The 23782-nt window shown below is 32.3% G+C and overlaps 3 protein-coding genes across 10 annotated transcripts in view; all 3 read left to right on the top strand.

Moving 5' to 3' along the window:
* Positions 1-187: 187 nt before the first annotated feature.
* Positions 188-4630, top strand: LOC127065194 (DNA ligase 1). 3 transcript variants are annotated; one of them, XM_050997214.1, is made up of 17 exons: positions 188-360; positions 451-498; positions 652-744; positions 862-914; positions 1023-1240; positions 1321-1486; positions 1578-1704; positions 1803-1975; positions 2060-2283; positions 2357-2485; positions 2555-2694; positions 2815-3016; positions 3097-3303; positions 3375-3591; positions 3691-3926; positions 4000-4197; positions 4288-4630. In XM_050997214.1, the coding sequence occupies exons 1-17, from the start codon at positions 341-343 to the stop codon at positions 4459-4461; spliced, it is 2625 nt and encodes an 874-aa protein (XP_050853171.1). In that variant the 5' UTR covers positions 188-340; the 3' UTR covers positions 4462-4630. The 3 variants fall into 3 exon arrangements, with proteins under 3 accessions (XP_050853171.1, XP_050853170.1, XP_050853169.1); XM_050997213.1 differs by having other exon boundaries at positions 190-360; positions 643-744; XM_050997212.1 differs by lacking the exons at positions 188-360; positions 451-498 and having other exon boundaries at positions 505-744.
* Positions 4631-5018: 388 nt separating this feature from the next.
* On the top strand, positions 5019-8063 carry LOC127065197 (AP-2 complex subunit mu). 2 transcript variants are annotated; one of them, XM_050997218.1, is made up of 5 exons: positions 5019-5172; positions 5662-6042; positions 6117-6367; positions 6450-6706; positions 6790-8063. In XM_050997218.1, the coding sequence occupies exons 2-5, from the start codon at positions 5703-5705 to the stop codon at positions 7268-7270; spliced, it is 1329 nt and encodes a 442-aa protein (XP_050853175.1). In that variant the 5' UTR covers positions 5019-5172; positions 5662-5702; the 3' UTR covers positions 7271-8063. The 2 variants fall into 2 exon arrangements, with proteins under 2 accessions (XP_050853175.1, XP_050853177.1); XM_050997220.1 differs by lacking the exon at positions 5019-5172 and adding an exon at positions 5260-5407.
* Positions 8064-8203: 140 nt separating this feature from the next.
* The window catches only part of LOC127065192 (calmodulin-binding transcription activator 2), a 51699-nt gene continuing 36120 nt past the window's right edge, over positions 8204-23782 (top strand). For 3 of the 5 annotated variants that reach the window (XM_050997203.1, XM_050997200.1, XM_050997202.1), the window contains exon 1: positions 8204-9091. The gene's annotated coding sequence lies outside the window, so the exon portion shown is untranslated. Of the gene's footprint in view, positions 9092-9117; positions 10654-23782 lie in introns of those variants that run through there. The other 2 variants (XM_050997204.1, XM_050997201.1) reach the window with 2 other exon arrangements.

The raw sequence follows: 23782 nt of genomic DNA, 5'->3' as shown, positions 1-23782 counted from the left end.
AAAAATCAGTCAAGTATGCATGCACTCATTTTAAATTATTATAATACCATTGGTAAGAACAGCCTTAACGTTTCACTATGTTTTGCATCATCCAATAAGAAAAGTGTACTCCATGTAACTGTCCAATCATTTTCTAATCTGATATTTTACTGATTATAAAGAAATATATCGAGAAAAAATAAATAATAACATTCACATTTAGATAAAAAATATTTATTATTGTTTATGAATAAACATATGCAATTTGTATTTATTAAATATTTCATATGCGTTGATGTTTTGAGAAATGAGATTCCACGTCGCCATGTTTTATTTTGTTTTGGTTAAATAAGGCGCGGAAATGATACAACGAAGCATAACGTAATTTAAATAAATACCGTTAATTAACAATAATATTTGATATTTGTAATAACAGTTTTGTTAATTTTTTTTTCATACTTTTTATTGCAGATCATTTTTTACAAAAAAAAATACAGACAACAGTGAGGATAATTTAAGGTAAAGCAAACGTATTAACATGTTAAAATTAATAACATTTTATGTACGAACATTTCCTTTGTCTACCTTATTAATTCCACGTTTTGCTCTTGAACGTCAAGTGCATAGAATCATTTTGAACAGTAGTTTTAATTGTTTGTATAGTAATACTAGTGTCAAACATGCAAAAGAGTTAAGTTCTGGAAAAGGAAAAGAAAAAGGAAAACGAAAACGACAAGACAGTCCAAATAACAAAAATTCAACTAGGTAATTTTTTATTTACCGTTATATATGATAATAGTTATGTTTATATTACATGCATTTATATATTTATGATTCATGTTTAATTATCATATCAGAAACAGATTCGTTTAACTTTTATAGATCTCCTGAATCAATTACTAAAAATGAGGATCAAGAAGATGCAAATAATTCAAGTAATTTTTTTGTTATTTTAATATTAAATATATATGTAAAAAATAGTTAATGTTTAGTGTAATCTTGTTTCATTTTATATTATTTTTTTATTATATTATTTATAATAGTGCAAGAAAGAAAAAAAAATAAAAAATCTAATACACCTAAAAAAGCTACTAAAAAATCGATAAAAGTAAAAGAACAGCAATTAGATTCAAGTGCAGAGTTGGAATCAAGTATTGTGCAAGAATCCACAAAATCTATAAAGAAAAATGAGAAAGAAGAAAATAAAGTTTTAGGAGTGTTTCAATTAGATAATTCTAAGAATAATGAAAGTTATGAATCTGTAAGTATATGATATATAAATTATCATTACTTTACATAAATTTTAACCTGTTGCTATTACTTATAATGAATAAATATTAGTCAATAGATAGTTCAGACGAAGGAGATCACGAAGAAAAAAAAAATATTTCTGGAAAAAAATCTGATACTGAATCAAATACTGAATCAAGTGATTCAGAAAGTGAAAGAGAAGTTTTGAAACGATCTAAAATTACCAAAAAAACTAATAAGAAGAATAATTTCTTTGGTAAATATATATACAATTTCATAAGCTAAAACTCATAAATTAACAATATTTTTAATTAAGTAATACTAACTACAATTAACTGCAATTTTAGCACCTAAAGAAAATAAATCTCCCAAATCTAATAAGGAGGACAACAAAACATCTACTGTTGACCTTTACGATCCAAGTGCACCTAAGTATCATCCAATAAATGATGCTTGTTGGAAAAAAGGTGAAATGTAAGCCAATTATTTGATTTCTTAATTCTAAGTATTTATAAAATAAGATTATGGATATAAAAATATTGTAATTAAAATTGTTTTTTCCTATTTTTTAGGGTACCATATATTGCATTAACTAGAACTTTGGAATTGATAGAAGAGACAAGTGCCAGATTAAAAATAATTGACATATTATCAAATTACTTTCGTTCCGTTATAGTTTTAAGTCCAAACGATTTATTACCAAGTATATATTTATGTTTGAATCAATTAGCACCTGCATACGAAGGTATAAAATTTGAGATAACAAAATATTAATAAAAATTGCAAAAATAAGAGAAAAGTGGAATTGTAATTGTTGCTATTATTTCAGGTATTATTCTAGGAGTGGCAGAAACGAATCTTTTGAAGGCAATAGCACAGTGTACTGGTCGAACACTGGCTCAATTAAAAGTAGATGTACAAAATGTTGGTGATATTGGCATTGTGGCTGAAGGAAGTCGTTCAAACCAGAGAACTATGTTCCAACCAGCACCACTTACAGTGTCGCGTGTATATACAACCTTGAAAGAAATCGCACAAATGATAGGTCATTCAGTAAGTGAAACTATAATTTGCATATAATTTGTATGTCGAGTGTTTTTAGTAATCATTTTTTTTTTTTTTTTAGTCTCTTTCCAAGAAATTAGATAAAATTCAGACCCTTTTTGTTGCATGTCGTTTCACTGAAGCTAGATACTTTATTAGATCTTTAGCTGGCAAGTTACGAGTCGGTTTGGCAGAGCAATCTCTTTTGCAGGTAAAAAAAATTCATGATAAAAATGAATTAACTGCAGTGATCATTTTACAAAAATAAATATTATTTCAGGCATTGGCATTAGCATGTACTAAGACACCACCTGAGCAGAATTATCCATTTAAAACTTTAAATGTCAGTAAAAATATGTCACGTGAAAATTTCAAACAAAAATATGATGAAATTGCTCTTGTAATCAAAACTACCTACTGGTAAGAATACTTTATTAGATTCATTATTTGCGCTTAATGTTTATTATTTCATATTTCTAATACTTTTTATAAGTAATATTTCTATTTGTTTCCTATTTAAGTATTATGTTTTTATTTCAGTGAATGTCCTAATTATGATCTAATCATACCAGTATTACTAAAAGAAGGGGTTCAGTCTCTACCAGAAAGATGTAAAATTACTCCAGGAGTACCTATTAAACCTATGCTGGCACATCCTACAAAGGGAGTCCAAGAAGTTTTAACGCGATTTGAAGGCTTAAAGTTTACATGCGAGTGGAAATACGACGGTGAAAGAGCACAGGTTGGTTATTATTTTCAGTATATAATATATCTATTAAATATATATATATATAAATTGAAATAATTTTAATAAATATCTAGATTCATCTGAAGGACAATGGTGAAATTAGTATTTACAGTAGAAATCAAGAAAATAATACTTCCAAGTATCCTGATATAATTGCGCGTTTCAAAAATACACGAAAAGATAATGTTACTAATTGTATTCTCGACTGTGAATCAGTAGCCTGGGATAAGGAAAATAAACAAATTCTTCCATTCCAAGTATTGAGTACCCGTAAACGCAAAGTAATATTTTTAATCATATATAACTTACACTATATAATAAAATAATACATTTACTACTTTAATTTTTATAGGATGCTAACGAAGCAGATATCAAAGTACAAGTCTGTGTATTTATGTTCGACTTATTATATTTAAACAATGAATCTCTCGTTCAAAAACCATTTTTAGAACGTCGTCAGCTTTTAAAAGAATATTTCATGGAAGTAGAGGGAGAATGGAAATTTGCTACAAACTTAGATACTTCAAAGATAGAAGAAGTTCAAGACTTTTTGGAAGAATCTGTAAAAGGTTGAAATTATTTCTAGAACAATTTATGCCCATAACTTATTAATACATATATTTAGAAATTGAATTTGAATTACATTTTTTTTTTTTTTTTTTTTTCAGGAAATTGTGAAGGGTTAATGGTTAAAACATTAGAAAAAGAAGCAACGTATGAAATTGCTAAACGGTCTCGAAATTGGTTGAAATTGAAGAAAGATTATTTAGATGGAATGGGTGATACATTAGATTTAGTAGTAATTGGTGGATATATTGGGAAAGGAAAGAGAACTGGTACTTATGGAGGTTTTCTTTTGGCTTGCTATGATAAAGAAAATGAGGAGTATCAGAGTTTGTGTAAAGTATGTTTGTAATATTAAAATTAATATCATAAATTATTTAGTGAAGTACAAAAAACATGAATTTATTTTACAGATTGGAACTGGATTTAGCGAAGAAGATCTTCAAAAGCATACGCAATTTTTCAAAGAACATTTGATATCACAATCGAAGTCGTATTATCGTTTCGATTCAAGTCACGAACCGGATCATTGGTTCGAACCTATTCAAGTTTGGGAAATAAAATGTGCAGATCTTTCTTTGTCACCTGTCCATAGAGCTGCTATCGGAATTGTACAATTTTCTTTTATATTTTATACGAAGTAGTTTTTTTTTTTTTTTTTTTTAACAAAAAATTTATATTATTTTTACTTTTTATTTCAGGTCGATTCGGAAAAAGGCATATCAGTACGATTCCCACGATTTATACGTGTACGTGATGATAAGAATTGTGAAGATGCTACAACTGCACAGCAAGTGGCAGAGATGTACAACAACCAAGAACAGATAAAAAATAAAACGACAGATGCTAAAACAACAGAAGAAGATTTTTATTAAATATTAAAGAATTTTATTCTTAATAACAAATCATTACATATTTCTTTATTATTTGACTCTTATATTTCAATCATTACTACATGAACAATGTGAATATATTAATGAGAAATCATTTTTTACTACACTATTTGGCTATTTTACTATAAACATAAGATAAAATGCAGATAAATTTTTGTTATATTATTCGTACTATACTTAAGAACACAAAAAACGAAAATTCCCTTTTGCAAATTTCCTCGAATTATGTTGTATAATTATTTTTATTAATAAAGTAACGTAATGCGCATGATATAAAGTTCTAAAAGTTCAGGATTAAAAATAAAAATTTGCATTCCTTGTACTGTTTCATATATGATGTACGGTCATTACGTACATACTACTACCGGTTTTGAATCATATTATCAACTATAATAAATATATGTTAAACTAATATATCGTTTACTAAACGAAATGAAGAACAAAATATTGATAAAATAAACGTGTTGTTATAATAATACATTTATTATAAATAAATATCTTTCTCACAAAAAATAAGATAAAGATTTGATTTTTCATGAGATATTAGTTTGACTAATGTAGTACCGAAAAGTGGGTGTTGCTTTCATCAGTAGTTTGCACTCGTACTAATAGGCCTGTACTCGTTCCTCGAAAGCTTACGGCTTCGTTCGAATTAGTTTTACTTTCCATGTTAGCCGTATGATATAACCATGAGTAAGTGACGTTGAAATATTTTAAATATTGTAACCTATAAGTTTATATTATTTATTTTTAATTGATATTTGATGTTATACTTTTGATGTCTGCTGTAGAGATAGTATTCGTTTCCGATCGATAATACCAACCGCCTCCAAGATGCAATAGTCTAAAATGTCACTCATAAAGTGAGATGGGGCGTTATCTATCATTGTATCAGCATTATTATATTATTTCTTTCTAAATATAAAACGTATGTTAAATTTAAAAAATTACTGGATTTCATTAATATCTTTCGAGTCTGATAGTTTTTAGACATGATTGTGAATCAGTAGTATCGTACGATTTATTTAAACATTTGAATTAAATTCTCAATTGAAATACTTTCCTTTTTTTGAACAAAGATCACGAACATAATTTGTTAAACACGAACATTAATTTGTTATATATCGTTTGAAATAATCTCTTCAGAAATAATATAAGACAAATTTGGTTATTTTTTCACAGATTCATTATAATCATAGAAGTGGGAAATATCCTCTATCAAAATGATAGGGGGTTTATTTGTTTATAATCATAAAGGAGAGGTACTCATATCCAGAGTATATCGTGATGACATTGGTCGAAATGCTGTTGATGCATTTCGAGTTAATGTTATCCATGCACGCCAACAAGTACGCTCTCCTGTGACCAATATCGCTAGAACGTCATTTTTTCATATAAAACGTGCTAATATCTGGTTGGCTGCTGTCACTAAGCAAAATGTCAATGCTGCAATGGTATTTGAATTTCTTCTCAAGATCATTGACGTCATGCAATCATATTTCGGTAAAATATCAGAGGAAAATATCAAGAACAATTTTGTATTGATTTATGAATTACTCGATGGTTAGTCCACTTCTTTATATTTATAAGGATTATGTAATCAGCATTTATAACACTTTCATTTTTAAAACTTTTAGAAATTTTGGATTTTGGATATCCTCAAAATTGTGACACCGGTGTATTAAAAACCTTTATTACTCAACAAGGAGTTAAATCAGCAACAAAAGAGGAACAAGCTCAAATAACATCACAAGTAACAGGGCAGATAGGATGGCGACGAGAAGGTATAAAATATCGTCGTAATGAACTTTTCCTGGATGTATTAGAATATGTGAATCTCTTGATGAGCCCGCAAGGCCAAGTTCTTAGTGCACACGTTGCAGGAAAGGTCAGTTAAATGATTTTAAATATTTAACATTAATTAATTTGTTAATACATATTACTGATAATTTCCTTTATTTTTGTCATAGGTGGTAATGAAGTCTTACTTGTCTGGCATGCCAGAATGTAAATTTGGTATCAATGATAAAATTGTTATGGAATCTAAAGGCATGAAAGGGGGTGGTGGGTTAGGAGGTGGAGGTGATGATCCTTCTGGTGCTAGATCTGGTAAACCCGTTGTTGTTATCGACGATTGCCAATTTCATCAGTGTGTTAAGCTCAGTAAATTCGAAACGGAACATTCCATTAGTTTTATACCACCTGATGGTGAATTTGAGTTAATGAGGTAAATATATTTTCATTTCGTTTCTTAAGACACAATAAAAAAATGAGATTTTATATTTTTTCTTTTATGTAATTTTACTTCAGGTATCGTACGACAAAAGATATATCGTTACCGTTCCGCGTTATTCCATTGGTTAGAGAAGTGGGTCGCACGAAAATGGAAGTTAAAGCTGTTTTGAAATCAAACTTTAAACCTTCATTGCTGGGACAAAAAATAGAAGTACGCGTACCGACACCTTTAAATACTGCAGGAGTACAGTTGATTTGTTTGAAAGGAAAAGCCAAATATAAAGCATCTGAAAATGCTATTGTTTGGAAGATAAAACGAATGGCTGGTATGAAGGAAACGCAACTTTCAGCAGAAATCGATTTGCTTGAAACAGATACAAAAAAGAAATGGACAAGGCCACCGATATCAATGAACTTTGAGGTACCATTCGCTCCATCAGGTTTTAAAGTTCGTTATCTGAAAGTATTTGAATCTAAGTTGAATTACTCTGATCATGATGTTATAAAATGGGTTAGATATATAGGTCGGAGTGGCTTGTACGAGACGCGGTGCTAGTAAAGTCTCGCTCTATGCATTGTGTAAATGAGTAATCTCAAATCAGATATATATAAATTTCTCAAAATCATTTTAATTGCGACGCATTTTTAATGCAACGATCCAAAACATTTAAAATAACTTAGAAAATCAAGCATATAGATGAGAAATAATCTTGATACCAAAGGATTCAGTTCCTTTGTGCCATTGTGTTTTATCATCGATTTGTTTATATATATATATATAATATATAGGATAAATATATTTATCCGGAATTCGATAAATTATATATAATTATCATTGATATTTTGAACGATAGATTATAATGCTTTACATTTAATATAGATTACGTTAAATGATTTTTATGAAGTTTTCTCAATACGTAATTCGTAGAATCACAAAATAGTAAAATTTAATTATGCGGTCTCTACTATCGGTACTGTTTACTGGTCTTTCATAAATTATGGGACCAGAAATACAATAAAATAATAATCACTTTGGTATCATCGTAAAAACTGCCCTTGTACAGTTGCCGCTGCAGTAGATCGTTTACGTAATACATTGTAAGGATCGTTCCGATATACGTTCAATGAATGTTAAATTATTGAATATGTTTGTCATAATTTATGAATTTGTGAGTATAAATTTTTGGATCGATGGTAATAGCGTAACGAATGATCGCTTTCGTCTGTCTATGTTGAATTCTACTCATGTGATTAAATATATATATATATATACACGCATATATATGTATACTCCAAAGAAATGTGTATACTTTGTCCCACAAACGACATATTAAAATATTTTAAATATCTGTTATACGTTAATCTTTCTAAGTAACGTGAAAGAAGAAAAAAGATAAAAACAAACAGAAATTTAAATTACATGCAGGAACAAAATTTGATTAACGATTACGAATTCGTGTACTCTTTTTCATTTAAACATTATGTAAGATTTAAATCAATGCTTTGAATAATTATTTATACGCGAATCTTATATTCTTAATTTAATTTAAGAAGAAAACATTAATTATTGAATTTTTATATCTGTATTAAATCAAATATGAGTAGAGAGCTTCGACGTATCATTTCTTACTTTCTTCGTTTTATACGAACAAGATACAAAATCTATGTTATTGCAATGACCGAAGAAAAGGAACAGAAACAAAAGAAAAAGGCAAGTTTCATACTTTTTCAAAATATTCAATTGAAAATAATTTAGTCATAAAATTATCAAAACTTATTGTTTCGTAATAATAGAATTTGAAATTTTCCTTTGAGTTTCTCATCTATGTACCGACCGATCATATCGACGAGTTAGGCACGGAAGATTGCGAGAGAGGGCGGTAAAGAGAACGAAAGAGAGAGTGTATGAGAGAAAGAGAGAGAGAGAGCGCGCGCGTACGAGCGAGCGAGCGAGCGAGCGAGTGAGAGTGAGTGAGTGAGTGAGTGAGCGAGTGAAAGAAAGAAAGAGAGAGAAAGAGAAAGAAAACACGGATGACTTCTGCTCATGGCGCATGCGATTCGCGACCATACCCGTGGCTCGTACCTGTCATGGATTCCTAAGAGCCGTTCGTGCGAGCGCAGGCACGCGCGATCGAACGATTTTCATCGTGAAAATCGGCCGTATATGTATATCATAGCATAATCGTATCTCCTGTTAGTAATTTATAAACGAATAAGACGATACTAGAAATACGGTGATGAGGTTACACGTATACAGGGCGAAGCGACGGTCCTTCGATTTTCCAAGTGCCGCGCACGGTCAGATCGTCGATTCAAAATGAAGAACATCCTCGGCATGGGACACGGGCTTTCATCTGTCAGCCTGGAAAAGAATAAAGTGAGTACATAACAACGCGAATCCTCACTTCCAAGTGACGATTCATAATCGATTTATCTTATTTGAGAAGAACGTTAACCGATCTTAATAGCCAATATTCTCTGTCGTTCTCTTTCTCTCTCTTTCTCTCTCTCTTTTTCTCTCTCTCTCTTTCTCTGTCTCTCTCCCTCTCTTTCTCTTCTTTCCTTTGGATTTCGCGCCTATTTCATCGTCTTTCTTTTATTTATTTCTCGAGCCATCATTTCCCTCTGACACCAACCAACCTCTCATTCAACCCTCTCCTTCCTCTTTTTTTGTCGCTTTCATTCTCGTCTCAGTTTATTCTCCTTTTTTTATTTATTTTTTATTTTTATTTCCTTTTACGAAAGTGCCAATTTTTCGTCTCTATATCTTATTACTGTTCTTCTTATGTGTTTCTTCTCTTTTTCTCTCACTCTTTCTCGCTGTCTTTCTCTCACTCTTTATCTTCGATCTTCTTCCTCGCAAATACGCGAGGGAAGTTTTTCGACGATCGAATATCGAGGTTACGGGGCGTTACTGCTTAAAACCGCGCTCGCGTCGTCCGGATATTCTCTCTCTTTTTCTCTTTTTCTCTCTCTCTCTCTCTGTTTCTCTCTCTCTCGTTCTTCTCGAGATTCTCTCACCAAACAGTTTTATGGGTGCTGGCTATTTTTAGTGCATACCGTAAAACCACAAACGAGACTAGGGCGCGAATATAAAGGTAATCGTGCTTTTCTTGCTTGCTTGATTTATCTTGTACCGGACATTATCTACCGGCTCCTCATATTAGTTACAATTACTTTTTAATCTCATGTTCGAGAATCATTGCAAAGATTCGATCGAGAACGAAAAATTTCAAGATTCTAACCTAGAAATTCTAGGAAATGTCGTCTTTGAATTTTTGTTTAAGAACGATAACAAAACGATTCTTTGAACGTAATTATTTTTCTATCAGTAGACATGTATATATACACACGCACACGCGTAGATACATACGTACATACATATCTATATATAAGATACACATACATATATACATACATACATATATATATATACATGAAAGTGTAAAATTTGGCGGGAAATCGGCCATGTTGAGATCGAACAACGTACCGATATAATTGATAGTATCGAATATCAAATACTCTTTATGTATATGTATAAATACATACGTTACAATTATAGTAAGCGAGATTATATCGAGAAATCGTGTGTTTCAATGATCGAGAATTGTCCGAGATTTAAATGCAGAGAACGTAGGATCTAGCAATGTTTTATAAAACGACATCATTATCTTCTGACCGTACTCATAATCAGTCGTTATCGGGCGCGCGATACCACCATCGCTACTCTTGCTTTTCCTGACACACTTGCCGTCGAACTACGCCGTCCGATCATAATCGCCGATGAAAATTATTTTTCACAGTGAAATCGTGATAAGGTCGGTCGGTGCGTTTCCGTTTTTACTGCTGCTGCTCTCGGTTTTAATAATCGCGAGTTTTAACTGTGTGCATGTACGCGTTTATCGATAAATTTCTACGTTCGCCATTTTTGTTCTTGTTGTACGTATTTTGCGAGTTGTTTAATTTTTGTTGTACGAGAAAAATTCAGTTCATAATTTTTGATAAAAAAAGCGTATACTTACTGTGCCGACTCTTCTAATAATAACTTTTTACATTCGCTATTTTAGTTTTAGTTTTATATGTACTTTTCGAGTCGGTTAACTTTCATTGCGAGATAAAATTTCAGTTGATAGTTTTTGATATACTTAATGTATCGACTTTTAATATTCTTCGCACGTGTTTTTTTTCTATAACGACTTCGAAGCATCTCTCTCTCTCTCTCTCTATCTCTCTCTCTCTCTATCTCTCTCTCTCTATCTCTTTATGTATAAGGTCGAAGAACGATGTATGCGACGTAGAATATATTTCATCGGAAGAGTTACTTCCTCGATGGCACGAGTATGATTTAACAATGCTTCCTTCTCACGCGGAGAACTCGTTACCGGTGAGATACTTTATCTTTTCTTCGAAATCAAAACGCAAACGGACGTTCGCATTTTCCCGTGTGCCAGCTGACAGCTGGTCTGTTCTTCATTTTATTTTATTTTTTAGGTAGGTACATTTTTTCTTTCTTTTTTTTTGGCACGGATGCGTTTTTCTCGTGCCACGGGATTGCTCTTTTATAAGATGGATCTACGTTCTTAGTGAAATCGTTTAAGGTGCCGGTATAAAAATCGCGCATAAGAAATATCGACGATCCGAAACACAATTACAAGTTCTTTTTGTAAAACGAAATATTACGTATCTAGATATTATGTTATCTGTTAACACGATTAACTCGTCAACTGATTAATTTTCTATAGATATACACCTTTTTGCTCCTTAGTATTTTAATAAACTAGGCTAAGAAGAGCGTTCGTTCGCACTACGTTAATCGATCGACTGTAAATGAACGATAAATTAGAAATACTTATAGGTCTCGACCTTCAGACCGATCGAACGTGAAATCGTGAGAGGATCGGAAAACGATTTTTTTTTCCTTCGTCTCTTTTTAAAATGTAAGACATGGAATCGATAATGATCTTCGAGAGTGAACCGTCTAAGATAATATCCTGTCGGCGAAAATTTTCTATTAAGTTTGTGTGTCGGGTAATGCGTCGACGAAAGAGGCGGAATGTTCGAGCTCGTAAAAGGAAATCGATATAATGGCCGACGTAACTTGGGTCCGTCCCTTATTTTCCGAAGAATCGGTTCGCACAAAGGAAATACTCATGACCTGGACCTGTTCTCGTCTTTCTTTGTGTAAAGGGTTTTCTAAAATTACGAGTTTGTTTACCTCTTATTAATTTGGGTTAGCTTATTTTAGAAAGGTATCATGATCCCGTAGTGCTTTCGTCACACTGTGACTCTTTTCATTTCGAAATTATCTCGTTTCTCTAGTTGCTCTCTGTTTTGTTCTCTTTAGAGAAAGACAGAGAGAGAGAGAGAGAGAGAGAGAGGGAGAGAGAGAGGGAGAGAGAGAGAGAACGAACTCGGGAAATATGTTCCTACTTGTCTCGTATACGTATGACAAATGTTTACATATCTATGTAAATTCTAGAGACATCAATTTTACTGACTGATATCATTCATTTTCATAATAAGAACAAAACAGACGTAATAAATATATCTGCTGTTGATTATGAGAAATGGTCTAATTATAAGTTAAAAATACGTATACACTAGAAATATAAAACTTTGGACATTATTACTATCGCTGATGTATATATATATATAAAAGTTATGAATATGTATATGAAAAATATGTAACTTTGATCAATATCACAATCAGTGGTACGCATATTCCAAAATTAATTGTTTTGATTGATATTCCGTATTTTCACCGTATATTTTAAAATCAAATTGAATATGTTTGATAGAATTAACCTTCATAATGGTTTTTATTAACTTATCGAATTAATATCCGTAACATATATACTTTTATTAAAAAAATTAAAACGAAGTAAATATTTTTCAAACGAATTAAAAACTTTTCGTATATTCTTATCATATGTATCTACCTACAAGCAGTCAATCGTGGCACGTAATGATACTTAGAAGCCTAGCGATAATCCTTTGCTAAAAGAAACCCCATGTTGAATTCGTCGTGCAGCAAAGATTCTCAAGAATGCAAGGATGATTGGTTGAGTACGAAGGAAAAATTGTAAGAACGAAGTTATATCTTTTATTATAATATTTGACTCGATTAGGCCATGCTGGCAGAATCTCTGACGAAAAAATAAAATAAGCAAACAAAAAAAAATAGAAGAATACATTCTTTTTTATATTTACCATAAAAATTTATTATCTCATTTTTATCAATCTTGCAAAATTAAAATAGCTCATTATATGTAAACGTAAGATTGTATGTTCTTAATTTTGTTTCTCGTCGTGTTCATCGTAAAAGATGATGATGCTGATGATGATCATCATCATAATAATAATAATAATAATAATAACAACAACGACGACGACGACGACAACAAAAATTATAATAATGATTTACTTGGTGAATTTTAACTCTCGTTAAAAAGTACTTCAAAATTTCTTTTGAAAAGTTTATTTGTAAAAAATCTACACAGGTTCATTTGATTGTAATCGAGAAAACTACTTGCTCTATTTCTCTCTTTTTCTTTCTTTTTTTTTCCCTTTCTTTCAATTTCTCTTCTTCAAAAATTTACGAGATTTAACGAAAGTTCAACGATCAATCCAATGTTGTTGCTTTGCAGTTTGTAACCCGTTTAAAATAGCCGTGCGTTTGAGAAGTTCAACTTCGCTAAGCTCTGTCGAAAAAGAATCTTCGTATTTCAGCAAGGATTCTTCAAAGAAATTTTCTTCTCCTAGCAATTTCTCGTTTCGAGCTTGCAAGCTCGAATACTTTGTCGAGTGTATCCTCTTTGTAAAAAAAAAGGAAGAAGAAAAAAAAATAGCAAAAGAGGAAAAAATTTAAATTACCTTGGAAAATATCAACATTTTCTTTTTCGGAGATTTTTTTATCTTTCCTTTCTTTTCTTTTCTTTTCTTTTTTTATACACTCAAAGAAATAGAGAAAAAAACAGATTTTTATATATAAAATAGATGTTTAAAGATTGTTATTGTCTTTGCACTGTTTATGTTCTCTTTTGGAAGAATTTTTATCTTTGTTCGACATCGTTTCATTTTTCTTTTCTTTTCTTTTCTAATATACTCCAAGGGATAGAAAAAAAAGAGATTTTTATACACACAATAGGTGTCTCCGTTGAGAATGCGTTTAAAGCTTTTTCTTTTTTCTTTTTTTTTATCGATTAGACATGTAAGAAAGATGACGCCACGATTCTTATTGTCAGCCATTAGTGTTGTAAGGCTTCCAAAGCTGTTTCTAAATCGTCCAACGAGTAAGTTCGGTGTAGAGAAAGATCGATGTTAATATCGACTTACGGTAAATGTAGATACCTATATTAAGAAAGAGAGAGAGAGAGGAGGCAAGGTAGAGAAGAAGGGATGAGAAAGAAAGATAGAGAGAGAGAGAGAGAAAGAGAGAAAGAAAGATAGAGAGTTAAGCGATATAGTTATTAAAAAACGCCTACGAATATTGGCTGACGTATGAAAACGTTAGCGGAGCACGTGTGCCGGTTATCTGCCGATACGGGGGCACGTGTGCTGATAATAATAGAATTCTCTGTGCATTCTCGTGCGAAGGATAGGTACCTGTGTGTCTGCGGCTGTTACATCGAATTTAGTTCGACTTCGTGGCTCGAGTCGATCGATCTTACCATTAGGTACGATCATAATCGATTTCGGCCTATTTTAAAATATACGTATAATGTACATTAAATTCATATATGTATAATATGTATTACATCTTTTTTATGATTATATTTATATTTATATACATATATATATGAATAAATAAATAAATAAGTATATGTATATATATATATATTGTATTAAATTTATATTTGAAATAAAAATCAAAGATTTATATCAATATAAGATTTAAATAAATCTTTGATTCATATTAGAGAATATGATTTGATTATATAGAATATTATACATAGAATATATATATATATATGTTTTATATATTTATAGCTTTTATATAATATTATCTACAAGTGTGCTTACGTAAGATATCTATATGTGGTTATTTCTGAGAAATATATGTGGGTATATATACATATGTACTATACATTGATAGGTATGCATCTATATTATGTTTTGTTTCACGTGGATTGTTTAGGATTATTCAAGATAGCATTGAGAGAAGCAATCTCCTATTCTTATTCATCCATCGATCAGATTTAGATAGGATTAGATACGAGTTCGCCAATAGAAATCCATTCGATCGTACTCGATTGAGTTTTTACGGGTGTCACGAGTTATCTTTTCAACAAATGATAGGATCAAGATATATAAACTAGATATATCGATATCATTGTGTCGTAATAGTATTTAATTTCCACTGTATATTTCATTTTACGGTTAGTGATTCTACCTCGAAAAGAATCTTTGTCAAGGGTCGTTGATTACGCGGACTTTTATACTTAGTTAGCCGACGTGACGGCAATTAATCAGTTTCCTTGGCAGATTTGTGTTCCGGTTAGAGACGTTTGCGAGATGGTTACATGTAAGGAATCTTATAGGAATTCTTGTCTAGAAATACAACAACAAAAAATATTTTCCATCGTATTGAAATGACGTGTGAAATATCCAATTGTTTCTTCTAACAAAAATTAGATTATCTTTCTCTCTCTTTCTCATTCTTTCGATCAGATAAAATTTACTACTTTCCAAATTTTTTTCCTTATGTACAGACATTTTACATGATTTTTATCGATATACGATACAGCGTATACAAATTCACTTGCTCTAGAGAAAAATTTTTCGAAGCTTTCCATATTATTCATGAAAGAAAGTAAATTTGAAGTCGGGTATTGTAAGACTCTTTGTCGTTGAGATTGAATGATAAGAAAATCCCATTATACTAGGTGATTCTTACTTTAAAATTTTGGCGAACAACGAAACTCCATTTGGATATTTGTTTCGAAGCTCTTTCTTTCTCTGTTTCTCTTTCTTTTTTTCTTTCTCTCCCTTTCTCTCTTTTTCTCTCTCGTAAAAGATAAAGTTAATTAAATAATCTTGTAGGAAGTATTATTTACGTAACATCGAAAATGACGTAAGGGAAATGAGAAACTCTAGAACTTGTTTGTTCCGGAGGTATTATTTGAGATGTGTGTGACAGACGTCATATATATATATATATACTTATAATGTGATACTTTCTATCAGTCATAAAAGATTTGAATTATTTTGAAAACAAAGACAAGAAAAAAAGGGAAATTAACTAAAAATTAGAAAGAATGGTAGTATTTGACAAAGATGAAAGTAAAGTCGAGTTTAAATATGATTTTCATATATAGATATTTCATTGATTATAGATTATAAATTTAAAAATAAAATAATCTAATTCATGTTTCACTATTGTATATATCTGCTATACGCTTTACAATATATACTATGTTATGTCAATCGAATACACATCCGTGGTATGTCGAGTACACTGAATATAATATATCTTTGACGATCGTAAAACCTACGCGATTCTATAGCCCCGTATATGTACGGATGCGTGAACTAGAAGAACGCTAATAAAATAGTCCGCTTTGAGAGAGTGCTCTTTTTGCAGCTTACAAAATTGAAAGATAGTACGATATCGATTTTTGCAATATTGCTTCGAACAAAGAAATAATACGTGCTTTTCGTAGAAATAGATTTCGTTTTAATCCTATTTCTTTTCTCTCTCTCCTTTTCTCTTTTGTGTTAAGATTTTTTAAAATTCTCTTTAAATTACACCTACTTCTTCATAGATAATCCTCTTTCTAGAAAATTACCGATAATAATTCACGAGTATCGATGTTATTGATTATACCTTCGTTTCGTTGATAATATATTATTCCTCTTTAATTACATGATATATAATAATAATTTTTTTTTAACGATAACTAGATAATTGTACGTGACATGTGATTTTACACAAATACATTTATAGTAACATTTATTTTATCATCGATACATTCAATGTAATGAAGTAAAACAATATATATCGATATTAATGGTTCAGATATGAATTTAATACGCGCGTACGTACATACAACATATATGTTTCCTTTGATAAAGTATGAATATACGAACGCGTTTTATTTCACAAGTTTTTCAAGGATGTTAGTATGTTAGGTCAGAGCGCGTTGAAATTTTTATTTGTTCAAAACAAAGAATGAGAGAAAGAGAAAAGGAGAACGGGAGAAGGAGAAAGAGAGAGAGAGGGAGGGAGAGAGAGAGAGAGAGAGAGAGACGGAAGTGACGAACAAACGGAGGTTTTGTGTATATTATTTCGTTCTTTTATTGTCGTCTATCGGAGCGTTTATCTCCGAACGACGAATATAAACGCCTACGACCGATCATCGATTATCGATTGTTTCTTTTTCTTTGTTATTTTTTGTTTTTTTCTTTCTTTTTTTTTTTGTATTACGAGTCTTCCATATCGAGGCGATAGGACGTTCGAATTTCCGATCTTCCGGAGTTAGTAATACATATATATGTGTATATATAATCGTGTGCTTTCGGTGATGTGTATGTAAACACGTTCATGTACAAACATAAATATGTACGTACGTGAAGTTAGAAATATATAGATATAGGGACGTATTAGGTGTGTGTCTTTGGTGATGTGTTTGTTAACACGTATATATACAAACATACATATCTACGTAGGTTGGATCAATGAGATGGAAGCTTGCGTTGCTAATCACGTGGTACTAAACATAGATAATTATACCGACGGCGCGAGGGTCGAAACCGCGAAAGACCCAGGAACACGAGGCTCGGTACTACCATCGACGACCTCCATGATCGTGCTCGTTTCTACTTACGTGTGTTACCAATTATACGCTCCGGATAATTAATTAGTCGTACATTACATACGATCGATATGCGATTATTTAGTCGTTTAGCAGGACTTCATCGAACTCTCTTTCTCCTATTATTCTATAATATATACGTATATTCATATGATATAAGCTAAATAATGAAAATTCTATTTACACCTCGTATGTTTAATGGAACGATACTATGTAACTCGATAATACATTTCTGAATATATATTAATTAGATCAACGAATATGTTGTATGTTCTATGAAATTAGATATTATATAAATTTCTTTCTTTTTTATATTATGAACAGATAAAAATTGTACAAATTTGTATTTTGCATTTTATTGAATTTGATGACATAGATACGTATGATAGTTCGTCGAATAAGATAATATATTCTTCCTGCATCAAAGGACAAGTCAATTTTCGAAGAAATAAATTTTACAATATCAAAGCGTAGAAAAATTTTTCCTGGAGGGATCGTATTTATTTGTAAAAGTGCATAAGAGCAAACCTCTCTTTTCAACGTTGGCTTTTCAATATTTTCTGTGCGTGCAAGAATGTATGTACCAATGCGATCGTTACATACTACGTATATTTGCATACACTGCAATTTTCTTTTTTACTCTTTCTCTCTCTTTCTCTCTTTCTCATATCTATGGAAAAGAAAAAAATAGAGAAAAGAGTACAATTTACAATTCTTATCATAGTTTGAGATTATTGCTTTGCTAATTTCATGATTATCACAGAATTAGCACGAATTATGCTTGCGCTAGTTAAACTTTTCTGGTTAGGCGAATTACCTACTTTCATGTTGTTGTGCAAGACCACTTTTAAAGGGAAGACATTTTCAATCGGGGAAAAAGCCGAAGGGAAAAATTTATATCAAAGTCGGCACATGCGACACGAAGGAAATAAGAAAGAAATTCGAGAGGATAGAAATATTGCTCGATAAAAGCGCGAAAAAGGATCTTCTCTCGTGTTATTGAAGATACAGGATGTAAACAGTACTATCGTGGTCGTTGTAAGAAACGTAAGCAAAAAAATGTACTTCTGGTGTTCGACAAATCGTAGACAGGAGTTTTCGGGGTTGCTCGAAGTATCTTTGTATATATATGTATATGTATCTTTTGACCGAGAATCTTTTTCCTTCTTCTTTGAAATGATCATTTCGAAAGTTACTCGGATAGCTTTTAAATGATGTCTATTTAAGTTTCTAGTTGAAGTAATATCGTTCCAATGAAATAGTATTTCGCGAGAAATTTATTGAAAAAAATGTTGAGAACTAGTTCGAAAGAGAAAGAGAGAGGGAGAGAAAAAGATAAACATTTTTTCCAACTTCGAAATATAAACATTGAGATATTTAGAAAGAATGTAACTCTGTATGTATGTTGTGCGTGCGTGATATTACTTATCGTCAAGGGTAAATAAACAATTTCGTAAAGATCATTCTGAGAAATAAAGAGGCTTACTTACTTTATGTACTTGAAACGATAGATATAAAATTAGTCGTTTATTCGCCTTTCACGCGAGATCACGTTTCCTTCTTATCTCGAAAACGTTATACCTAGTACCTAGAGGAAAAATCGTTCGAACGCGTAAACATGTAGATATACGAAATCCTTTTCGAAAATGCATGACGAGAAGTTCCTTCGAAAATTCATGCCCGTTGCGGACCCTTTCGAACGAGCGTGTTCCTTTTATGTATTTTCTTGCGACTTGCGTCGTTGTCGCGAAAAAGTGGGTCACCGATTTTCCCTCTTCCTCTCTCTCTCTTTTTCTCGTATACACACACACACATATATATATACACATACACATATTTACATGTATATACACGAGCGTTCTTTCTTTCTAAGGCAGGACGATAAACAAATAAAGTAACGAATGTACGAGCTTTACAATTTAAGCCTGTGATTCGTGAGCACACGCGTCTGCACTCGGACTCGTTCGGTGCATAATAAGGTTCCGAGCCTTTTTCTCTCTCTTTCTCTTTTATATTTGAAATTCAAAGTCTTTTTTTGAACGATGCATCATTTACATTTCTTAGCAAAGCGAAATTGTAATTTATCGAACGACCGTCCGTCATCGAATAGTGAAACGAGATCGATCGTAATATCAGCGAACGTATTTTCCACCCTACTGTTCCTCCCTTCATCCCTTTCCCTCTTTCTCTTTCTCTCTTCATTGCACTCCATTTTTCAACGGATCGCAAAACGGTCTCTTTTAGCTTTCGAAATTATAAGTTATTGAAATCAAGCGGGATTATGCGCGTCCCGATGAAATATCGTCCTCCGAGCGGAGCGACGTTCGAAATCCCGTTCTGCATCCTCGACAAAGATTTATACGAACGAGAGGCAGAGAAAGCGAGAGAGAGAGAGAGAGAGAGAGAGAGAGAGAGAGAGAGAGAGAGAGAGAGAGTGGAAGAAAGAAAGAAAGAGAAAAAGATTGAGAATAAGAGAGAAAGAAAAACAGATTTTTTTCAATCTCATCACTATAAATGCGTACTTGGCCCTAAAAATATCCCAGAATCGTTTCTCTAGAAAAATTTCACTAAAGCTTTATCGTAAATAGAAAATGAGAGAGAGAGAGAGAGAGAGAGAGAGAGAGAGAGAGAGAGAGAGAGAGAGAGAGAGAGAGAGAATGAAAAAGAAAAAGAAGTAAAAAAAAAAGTAAAAACGAGGGAAAAGTGGTGCATCTGAATGGGGTTGCATTTCGCTCTTGCGTATTTTTCAACGTGTCTTTTCAACAGCCAGTTTTCGGGGCCTCCAGAGGTTCGAGATATCGCGTTATATGCCCGTTGCCAGGCTCAAGGCCATTGGATTATAAGCATCAACGTGCCGGCCAAGCCAATGCCCGGCTTTTCTCTTGGGAAGATTTTTTAAAGCTTTCGATTAGAAAAAGAAAAAGAAAGGAAAATCATAGATAGTCTGTCTATTGATTTTGATTCTGACCGTGAATAAAGAAAAAAATTGACAACGAAGATAATGTTTATGGGGATTAATATAACATTTTTTTCAAGATAGAAGTTATGCAATTCATTAAGTAGATCGTTTTTTTTAAGAACCGTATAATTTTTTTTAATAATGTTTAATGAATTTAATATAATATGTTTTTGATATATTTACAAATCTAATAGTACAATTAAAATTTTTTTTTAAAACAATATTATGATTATGTAGAGAGAGAGAGAGAGAGAGAGAGAGAAGAGAGAGAGAGAGAGAGAGAGAGAGAGAGAGAGAGAGAGAGAGAGAGAGAGAGAGAGAGAGAAAGAAAGACTTTTTTATATAAAACTATCCAACTATCCGACACACGATAATCTTAACTATCATCGAGATATGTGTATATCCTCCATTCTTGCTGGAAAGTGTGCTCTCAACGAGAGTACAACTTAGCACGACTTCGAAGTTCATACTTAGTCTGAAAAGAGAAAACTTTCCTTGACTCTATTATTACAAAAAAAAAAAAAAAAAGAAAGAAAAGAAAAAGAAAACGAAACGGAACGACCTTTGGAACTTTTCACCGAATAAGATAATCGCGTAGATAAGCGAATTTTTGTTATAAATGTAGTTCGCCTTTTATTAAAGAAGGAAAACATTTTAATGATAAACGAGGAAAATGATTTTACATTGTAATTAAGAGCGATTAAGAATTATAGCATATTTATTCGCCTGTGATATTTCAAGTTAAGGAAGAAAAAAGAATAGAGTCTTTCGAATCGTTTAAGGATACAAATGAGAAGAAAAAAACATGAAAATGAAAAGGGAGGAGAGAAAGAGAGAGAGAAAGAGAAAGAGGAAGGGAGAATAAAGGAAAAGAACGAAAAATGGCATTTTCCCGGCAAAAAACGTGCTCTATTAAAAATACATCTTGGCATAGATTGATCAATGAATAATTAACACGGTCGAGTAAGTTTCGCAAGCGCACGCTCGCGATGGTAGGTATGTATAATACGTAACTATACGCGTTATAAGGTGAGCGGAACGTGGACTCTCAGTCGTGGACGAAGGGGGAAGTTTATATCGCTCACAAGAATGAAAAAGTTAACAAAGGGAAGTAGGTAAAGCTCCGTTGTACCGTGAAAGCTTTAAAAGAGATGTCGTCGTGCATATAGGATGTATATACTTACTTATGTATATGTATATATATATGTATGTATGTATGTATATACCTATGTATGTGTTTATACATTACATATAAATTTAATATATGCGTTGCGTGTATCTAGTGCATATGCGTGTACTACAGGTAGCTATAGATGTGTATGTGTATGTGTATGTGTATGTGTTATCACATACGCGTAGATCGTCGCGCGTTGCATGGATGCGAGTTTATAATATAAAAGACGTTTAACAATACACTTCCCACTTGGAAGAATGCCACACAGCTTAGAGCTCGCGATTCATTTGCGTCGAAAGAGTGGAAAGTAGCGAGAAAGAAAAAGAGAGAGAAAGAGAGACGAATAGATGGATGGATGGATGGATGGATGGATGGATGGATGGATGGATGGATAGAAAGAGAGATGGCTGAGGACAAAACGTGTGGCACTGAGAAAAGAAAAAAAAAAGAAAGTGAAGGGCGTGTGTCCATGACTTTAAATCATTTAAAAGGCAACGCCGAGAAAAAGGGCCTTTTTTAAAATTTATGCCCTCAAATCGCGTTCCCCAGGAATAGTCGCTCGTACTCGTATAGATGGAAAGAGAGAGAGAGCGAAAGAAAACGAGATGGAAAGTGGGTCAGCTCCTTTCCGAGAGAAGCAGACGAGTCCGCCCCGAAGGTAAATCGCGACGTTAGAAGCGTAGCATGGAAGGGAAACGAAGGACTCTACGAGGATAGTTTCTGTCCTTCGTTCCGACTATCGCAAAAATTTTATATTTATCTTCCCTCTGGTCTTTTCATTTCGTTATTAAAATTGGTATTATGAGATGGGAAGAAGAAGGAAGGAAAGGGTGAGGGAAGAGATGGAAGAGGAGATGGAGTAGAAGAGGAGTAGAAGGAAGAAGTAGAGGTTGACTCATTCGTTGGCTATCATCATTGTTTGGACTCTTTATTAAATTGTTTAATAGTTTTAGTTGACGAAATCATCATCGAACGAGCATTCAAAACGACCGACGACAATTTTCTTACGAGGGTAATTTCGTGTGGTCGAGTTTAATTTCCAGATATCCGACGGTTCTGTTCACGATTATATGTACTGGGTGTATATAATATATTATATTTGCTATACATTTGACTCCTTATATTATATTAGATATATAATGAAAATCTTATTTGATTTTATTCGATATAAAATAGAAGTTCAATATTTTCTTTTTACGTTTTGCAACTTCGTAAATTTTTAAATGCGTTTTAGTAAAATATACGATTTGTACACACCCTGTATATATTTGACTTCGTAATCGGAGAAATTAATATCTGTCGACGATTTAAATGACGGAAATAGGATGTTTGATGAGGAAGGTTATTAGAAACGTTGATAGAATTGGGTATTTAAAGTAATTATCGTTATAATGTAATTTTAGATTTATCATAGGGACATATAGAGACATTTAGAATTTAACATGGACATTTTCATTTCCTTGTTAAAATTTTTGTTTCTTTTTCTTCTTTTAAGTTGTTTCTTTTGGCAAACTTTCAATTATGGTTAATCAAGGAGTTATACATTAATACATAAGTGCAAATCGACTGAACGAATAATTATTGATTAACGAGACGGAAACTGTACATACGATTTTCGCGATGAACTCGCGTGTGTTCTTGTTTGATAAAAAGGTAAAGGAATAAGACTTAGAGCTTTAAACGGGGGGATTAGAAGAGTACGAAGTAAGTTCGTGCGGTATCTTCCGTTTCTAAGCGACATCGGAGTTCATGCTTATCCGAGCTCGGTAAGTGTATCCTTTTTAACGGGATTAGCCGTCCCAAGATGAGAATCTATGTCGTCGTTGAAGTAGGGAAGAGAAGCCCATTTTCGAGAAGCTAATTCTATTCCACGATCGGATGGCCTTGAAAGTCGACCTCCTTGGCCGATAAGTCCGTTTGATAACCGATCGATGTATCTCTTTCTTACTATTTCTCTTTCTTTTTTTTTCTGTGTTTTTTTTTCTTTTTCATGGAATTCCCTTTCGTACCCGTCCAGTCGTTGGCCAAAAATTGGCAAGGCTTCGTTGGACCTGTTACAGGCTCGACGAAAAGAAAAAGATAGAAAGAAATAAAGAAGACAGAGAGAAAAAGGGGGGATGA

Source organism: Vespula vulgaris, chromosome 7, assembly GCF_905475345.1.
Source record: "Vespula vulgaris chromosome 7, iyVesVulg1.1, whole genome shotgun sequence".
Classification (NCBI taxonomy): domain Eukaryota; kingdom Metazoa; phylum Arthropoda; class Insecta; order Hymenoptera; family Vespidae; genus Vespula; species Vespula vulgaris.
The sequence above is the reverse complement of the archived record's forward strand: the minus strand, read 5'-3'. Positions and strand labels throughout refer to the sequence as shown.